Source organism: Phoenix dactylifera, chromosome 6 (assembly GCF_051530095.1).
Source record: "Phoenix dactylifera cultivar Ajwa chromosome 6, Ajwa_hap1_PhDact_Kaust_v1.1, whole genome shotgun sequence".
NCBI classification, from domain to species: Eukaryota; Viridiplantae; Streptophyta; class Magnoliopsida; order Arecales; family Arecaceae; genus Phoenix; species Phoenix dactylifera.
Window position 1 is genome coordinate 33,361,967 of NC_143195.1, and position 7,845 is coordinate 33,369,811.

Consider the following 7,845-nt stretch of genomic DNA (forward strand, 5'->3'; position numbering starts at 1 on the left):
ATGTTAGGATATGGATCCATGTGTAGTGGTCCACTAACATTTGTGTTCTGATGGTAACGTTACACTAACAAGAATGTAATAAATGTTAACATGGCGCCAATGACCTCCACAACTAGTATCAAGTTATAGAATCAAAGATTTTTTCTTGAATCTCAGAAACTTGGTACCAACCACTAATGCTTTGGAGCTCTAGTATCATGAGACATGTTGACACCAGAAGTTTAAATTGATAGAGAATAGATCAGTACTATATATTATATTTAAAATCAACCTCTCGTGCAAACGAGAACATGCAAGAATTGCTTGGCCAATTAAAATGTATCATATGTTCATAACATTGGAATTGTAAATAATGTAATGCTCTTTTACTTTTGGCCAAACTTAGTGGATGCACTATCTATCTAGATCTAATTGAGTTTATTTCCCTTGCAATAGATCTTTTGCACCATAGAGAACCATGCGATCCATTTGAGAAATGAAAGGTTCTCATCTATTATGGATCTTTTTTAAGATACGTAGTTTGTACTATAAAATGCCGTGCAATATTTGATGTCCTCATGAGAAGATGGATAGCTATGAAACAAAAGGCTGGCTATAAAACAGGAATGCCGTCCCCGCAACATATATATATATATATATATATATATATATAAAGGAAGGCTATGAAACAAGATAGCTGCGGTCATTGTTGATACCATCTACCTTCTAATGATAGCTGCGAAGTATTATACAGTATTTTACGGTGCAACTTGTGCACGACAAAAAAATTCTATGCCGTTTCAAAAAATCAAGATTATAGTATTAGGATGTTCCTTCCAAGGAGTGGATCGGTATGGCGATGGTCATCCCCTTATTTAGAAGACTCGCAGGATGGTTTAGTTGATGGGTGACTTTCAGGTAGTACACGTGTTCAAGGAGGTGAATCAGGCAGCAGATGCTTCTCTTTTTTGTATTTTTTTATTTTTTTATGATTTGATAGATTGTGCTTATGTTAGAGCTATATGAAATGTGTAGCCGCTTAAAAAAAAAAAAAAAACTTGTACACGGTGGAGGATCGGATCTCAGCAGCCTTCGTGCACAAAGGTCAAGTACAGAAGGTTTGATTGATTACTGCTGCCGGTCTCGACTTCAACGAATCCAGGCAAGTTTCGACTGCTTGGACGGCTAGGATGAGTTGAAAACTTTCCTCGCCGTTCGGAGAGAAACGGCAACCCGATACCCGACCCTCAATTTAAACACCATGATTGATTTCTTGCGAGTTTTCTTCCGACCTCCTCATCCTCTCTCGAAAAGAGAAAATGGAAGACCAGCTCGGCGACCAGCAGCGAGGGGAGAACGGAGGAGCGGAGGGGAAAGGAGATATCTCGGCGGATGGATCGATTCGCGGCTTCGAATCCCTCCATCGCCTCCTCGAAGCCAATTTAAAACCCCAAATCTTCCAGGTTATTTTATCTTCCTTGACCCCCTTGCTCTCAATTCTTTCTTTTCCCGTTGTTCTACGATCGAACAAAAATTTATTTCTATCTGATTATGTTAGTTTAAGGTACTTATCATCATTCTCGTTAGCATCGTTGTTAGTTTAAGGTACTTATCACCATTAACCCAAGTATTCCATAATTTTTTATTGGACCCGATTCACGAGGTATTAATCTATCGATTGTACTGATCTCACCGCTTTAATTTTTAAGCAGGAAGTGAGCCGCTTGCTGCTGGGGCTGAATTGTGGACGCCCGCTGGAACGTCTTGCTTTGCCGGAGCCTGCGGCCTCTCTCGCTGCAAAACATGATTTTGATTTGCAGGTAATGTTGCCAGAGCCCATTACTGACATGCCTTTTGACCTGATTAAGAGACCTCTCTTCTTTCCTTCAACAAATTAATTATTGCGACCATATCTAACCAATTCTTGTTCGCTTGTTTGTCGAACTGAAAGCCCCAACTTTGTTGGTCCTTGAAAGTTAAAAAGAAAAAAAAATCTTTTATTGGGGACTGTCTTCCTCGATGATCCACGCTGAATGATGGTTATTTATAACCAATTATAAGAGATGATAGTGTATGATGTTGATTGAAGGGGCCGCAAAGCTACTAACAAAGGTGAGCATGATTAAAATAGATATGAAGTTAAGTGTTCAAGTGGAAAAAGTTCCTTCAAAAAAAAAGAAGAAAACTGAAACTAGAATAGGAATTCATGAAGTGCTGAGTATGGTTAACAAAAGGGGCATAATCTTCTGTCCATTGGTCTAGATTGTTCATTTAGCCATCCTAGCAATATTTCACCTAGACTCTTAACTTCCTTATTCATCTATTCTTATACAGTTCGATTGTTAAATTCAGATATTTATGTACTTTAGCTCTTCAAGGATCTGTTTGGATGTCTGGCTAATTTAACCATGTGATATCTCCAACAAGGTTGGAAGGGATTGGAAGAGGAGATAAGAAGATGGAGAAGAGAGAATGATTGTCAGACTTATCAAACTTATCTGTTCCTCCGCCTTCTTTACCCTTCCATCTTGCATAGGCCTGTTTGCCCAACAATAATACAAGGGATTGGAATTCCACATATCTTTTAATCCCAAGATCTTCATCTCATACAAAAAATCATATTTTAATTGAATTCAATATTATCAAAATCCTGGGTTCTGAAATTGACAATGGCCTTCCCTGTTCCTCCTACTGTTCTCTTGTTGTCCTCCTCCACCTCCTTGCTGCAACTAATTTCCATTCATGTGAGAGATATCGCATGCTTTTGGTGGCTTAGCATATGCAAGTGATGAATGGACATCGCAAGCATGTTTTCCTTGTTTCCATATTCTTTATGTGTCTCATGCATGAGTAAGGATTGGTTGAAGAGAGGAGGTGCAAGGATGAAGCCATGAAGGGATTGAGGCAGCCACTAAAATGCACTCTCAAGATATTCAAGAAACCAGAAATCACCATCAAAATGGATTATAGTACCCTGAAAGTCGCATAATTTCAGGATAAATGACCTTCCAGTTCTCCATCCATTGCCAAGATGTTCCTAAAATGCCTTGAGAGTTTAATTTCTTGTTTTTTACTCTGTCTCTTTTCTTTTTTTTTTTGTTGGGGGGGGCCGGGGGGTTGAAAGGTGAGCCTTACTTGAACATGGTGCCCAACCATGATTACCTACTTAAGTTAAAAAAGTCAAGCTGAAAGTTGCAGGCTTGCAGTGTTAGCCAACTATTAGCTCAACGATTGTAGCTAAAGTAGAACCTAGTAAAGGAAATGCAATTACTGGTGCTGATCAATTTCATGCAAGTTTATGTACATGGTTTTTGATTTTCACAGGCTTTCTGCTTCCATGCTGACAAAGAGTTATTGCGGCAACCTCGAATTGTTCGTGTCGGTCTTATTCAGAACTCTATTTCCCTTCCAACTACTGCCCACTTTGCAGACCAGAAGAAAGCAATCGTGCAGAAAGTGAAACCCATGATTGATGCAGCTGGTGCTTCTGGTGTCAATGTTTTATGCTTGCAAGTGAGTTCTATGCAAAACTGTTTAGGTTTTTCCCTCTTCCCTTCATGAACTCCAAAAGTAGCATTGTTGGTTTTGTACGTGTTATCTAGATGGTCAGTTTTCACCAGATCTTTCTTATCCTATATTATGCTGTGATATAAAATCCACTTGATAATTTAGCAACTCTTGTAATTATTTTTACAATTTATTGCGGATGTTTACACATCATCCAGAGTTGTTTCTGCTAATTGTTAATCTACTTCTCACTCCTTTTTTTAGGATTATTAGATCTGACACTTAATTGTAGCCCTGTTATTCCCATATTAGCTACTTATCGCCTTGGCGAAGTTATCCTAAAACCCAAATTTTTCTCTACAAATTAGGAGGCTTGGATGATGCCATTTGCCTTCTGCACCCGTGAGAAGAGATGGTGTGAATTTGCAGAGCCTATTGATGGAGAGTCAACTCAATTTCTTCAGGACCTTGCACGGAAGTATAACATGGTAATCGTGAATTCGATTCTTGAACGGGATGTAAACCATGGAGAAATAATTTGGAATACTGCTGTCATAATTGGAAACCATGGTAACATAATTGGCATCCATCGCAAGGTAAACTATTATGCTGCTATTCGATTTTTGCTTGTAGTATTAAGTTGTTCATTCACCTGCCTCTGCGCACGTATCACTTATAAAGTTTCATCAGAATCACATTCCTAGGGTTGGGGATTTCAACGAGAGCACATACTATATGGAAGGAAATACTGGGCATCCTGTGTTTGAAACTGCTTACGGGAAGATTGCAGTAAACATTTGTTATGGGAGGCACCATCCTTTGAATTGGTTAGCATTTGGACTTAATGGAGCTGAGATTGTTTTCAACCCTTCTGCTACAGTTGGAGAACTAAGTGAACCGATGTGGCCTATCGAGGTATTTTTGATTTGGTTTCTTTTCCCACCTTCTGATTTATTTTTTTCTTCTCTACGAGTTTCACAATTTAATCACCTCATGGAAGAAAAAAAAATTATTGACATTTGTGATGTTACAGGCCCGGAATGCTGCGATAGCAAATAGTTATTTTGTTGGGTCGATCAATCGTGTTGGGACTGAAGTGTTTCCAAATCCATTCACTTCTGGCGATGGAAAACCCCAACATTCTGATTTTGGGCATTTTTATGGCTCTAGCCATTTTTCTGCTCCTGATGCATCTTGCACCCCATCGCTCTCACGCTACAGGGATGGCTTAATGATTTCAGACATGGATCTCAACCTCTGTCGGCAGATAAAGGATAAATGGGGTTTCAGAATGACAGCTCGTTACGAATTATATGCAGCAATGCTTTCTGAGTACTTAAAACCAGACTTTTCTCCCCAGGTCATTGTTGACCCCATGTTGCACAAGAAACCATGAAACCTGGTTGAAGAAGATAAGGTGGGTTTGTGGGTATGATATATGATCGTGGATGAAACACTATATAGTTAGAATTTGAATATTCCTGCATGCAGTTAATGTGATTCTCTCTTATCAGCATGCAGATAAATAACTTTTACCTTGCCATGGCAGTTTGATGGCCATCATATGGAGTTCTAATTGTAGGATCTGCTATATTATTGTGAGCTTGAAGTATGCCTTTTTTTAATACATTTTATGCTAGGTATTCATTTGGGAAACGGTCTGTTTTGGGAAATGTAGTGAGATTCGGACTCGAATTCAGCTCATTGGTAAAACTTTACCAACTATCCAAGCTGATAACCAACTCATTAGCTCTATGTTTGGACTGTAGAAAGTCAATATCATTTAGTGGAACCATCATGAAGAGTCTATTCAGAAGGTAGATTTTGATAATGATGACGACCAAATTGGGGGTTGTCTTACTGATGGGGAGAATATTGTCATCCTGATTTCGGATTGTTTCAACTTTTTTGACCCGGCCTTAACTGAAGTGAATGATCTCGATATTGGTTAACATGCTATTCTAGTCGATGCTGCTCAGGAGTAACGCCAAAGGTCATTGAATGAGTTACAATTATGGTCTTAGCAATGATTTCACTGATACAATAGTAAAGACACGATCAACGCGATTATCGCTGCGGTGAAAAGTCGTTACCATATTGTTAATGCATGATTAGTTGTTATCGTACAGTTATAACACTTTTCGATAAATCAGATAACGGACACTGCTCTCATTCTTATATCTCATTCTATATATAAGAATGATCAGATACTTTTAGATAAGTATTCTTGAGCTCGCTCTTTTCTTAGAGTATTTTTACACAATCTCCTTATTTTCTATTGTTGCTCTATATCTCCACTAACTTAAGCATCAGAGGGTCTCAGCTGATTTCGGCAATTGGACTTCTTTGTAGATCAATCCTTCCTCAGTTTCAGCCCACCTCAGTGTATTTCGATTTCAGCCGATCTCAGCATGCCTTGGATGGATACTTAACTAAACCTAGATTCTAGCAGCAACAGTCATACCTATTTGCCTCAGGAGATTTTAGATTTTTATTTTAGATGGAAATTTTGGATTCACTTCACTGTATCGTGAGCAAGTGTATGTCGCTCTCTAAAAAAAGAACAAGAATAATAGCCAAATTTACGCATTTGTTAGAATCATACAAGAAAAAGTAGGTTTCTCAAAGTATAAAACATAGTTTGATGCAGAAAATACTGTTTGAAGCTAGCCATGAAGACAATGCCCCGTGTTCTGGGTTCTGCAAGGACACCTAGTTCTCCAGTTGATTTGGTTCGGATAAGTTTTCTTTCATCAAAACACTGATGAATCCAAATCCACAACTGATATCAATTGTTGAGTTTGACAAAACACTTAAAACCCAAATTAAATCTGACTTACAAGCTTGTGCAAGTTTAACTCAAATGCTGCAATGCCTGCGTCTACCACAGCAACACGAAAGATTTGCTGAACTATTTCATATACCAAGATGTATTATGAATGCTTACAAATAGGGATGTATAACTTGCAGTAACATTCTTAATTAAACACCATAGGCCCATCTTCGAGCCCATAGACAAAGATCAAGGCCCAAAAGCATATCAGACTTACAACCTAGTGCATGTAAAGTTAAAATTGTTGCAATACCTGCGAGTGCGGCAGCAACACAAAAATATGCTGAAAAACTTTGATATATGAAGAGCCATCTTAACTGAATTGCAATGGGTTTGTGATTATATTTGCAGAAAAGTGGATTTTTTTTGCTGTAGTGATATTTAACCCTAGCCGGATCGAATTATCCATGCATATAACCATGGCGTATTTCTTCGAGCTATCCAAAATATGGAGAGGAAGCAAGAAAGACGATTGGAGACGAGAGAGAATGGCGTCCAAGATGGTGTTGGAGAAGAGAGAAATGCAGTTGAAGAGGGCCAGCAAGGGCATCATGGAGGAGGACAAGAATGTTTGTGAAAAATGGTAGAAGTAGGTGTGGGGGAGAGAGGCGGTGTTATCACTCATCACACCTGGGGTGTGGAGGGGAAGGGAAGGTGGCGGCCAGCGAGGTACATGGCTTCGATGTACATATACTCAGTATTTGATACACATAATGCATGCTAGTATTCTTAAGTTGCATTAAATCTGGTCCTCGGTGCATGCTTGTGCTCTTTACTCTTCTTAATAGATAATTATGTTCTATTATCCACTTCCCCTGTGCATGCTCAACCTGTGTGGGATGCATAGTTACATATATATGTTGTTGATACCTACTGTTATTATCATTGTCACGGGACCTCTCAATTTCTAGGCGGTGTCAAATGGCTTTAGACCTGAAATCCGTACGCAGTTCCTCCACCAAGACTCACCACACCCCCTCCTCAATGCCTTCTTATTCCCTGGCAGCATCTGCCCTCTTCGCTAGCCATGACGTCCACACACCCGCCACTTCCTCCTCCCCTTCCCCTCCACTGAGTTCGGCCTTCTCTCCCAGGTTGTGAGAAGGACAACATCCTTCCCTCCTTCCTTCCCCCCTGTGAACCCCCGAGGCCTCTGCCTTCGACTCCACGTTTTTTAACCTCACCTTCCTCTTCTACCACCACGTACGTAACGTTCCAATAGCTGACTACTTCGAACGGGTCCCATTTGGTAGGAGCCTTCGTGCCAAAAGCAAAGGTCCGAACTAGCAACACCTTGATGCGTTTACGTCCATTCTCAGCCCAATAGCGGCGACTACATACAATTGTAAAGGAGAAAAGTTCCTGTCCTGCCCTGCCAAACGCTTCGTACAAACATAGCCTGACCTGCCTGCTAATATAGTAGTAGGCGAGGTCCGACCACGAACTCAGCCCGGGTGGCCAGTGGATTATATCGAAAAGTCTCCGGTGTCCAACCAAAAATCAGCTTGATCGAAAGAAAATTTCCC

The 7,845-nt window shown here is 39.9% G+C and overlaps 1 protein-coding gene across 1 annotated transcript; it reads left to right on the top strand.

The window, feature by feature from the left end:
• Positions 1-1,120: 1,120 nt before the first annotated feature.
• BETA-UP (beta-ureidopropionase) lies at positions 1,121-5,113 on the top strand. Its single transcript, XM_008798614.6, has 6 exons — positions 1,121-1,442; positions 1,692-1,799; positions 3,304-3,492; positions 3,855-4,082; positions 4,177-4,401; positions 4,520-5,113. Exons 1-6 carry the CDS (start codon positions 1,299-1,301, stop codon positions 4,880-4,882), a joined length of 1,257 nt encoding a protein of 418 aa, XP_008796836.4. The 5' UTR covers positions 1,121-1,298; the 3' UTR covers positions 4,883-5,113.
• Positions 5,114-7,845: the final 2,732 nt, after the last annotated feature.

What these genes read in the sequence shown, in the direction of transcription:
- BETA-UP (XM_008798614.6), top strand. Translation starts at nt 1,299, where the DNA reads ATGGAAGACCAGCTCGGCGACCAGCAGCGAGGGGAGAACGGAGGAGCG. An exon ending in TCAATGTTTTATGCTTGCAA is followed by an intron (nt 3,493 to 3,854) that starts GTGAGTTCTATG and finishes TCTACAAATTAG; the next exon opens with GAGGCTTGGATGATGCCATT. An exon ending in TAATTGGCATCCATCGCAAG is followed by an intron (nt 4,083 to 4,176) that starts GTAAACTATTAT and finishes AAGTTTCATCAG; the next exon opens with AATCACATTCCTAGGGTTGG.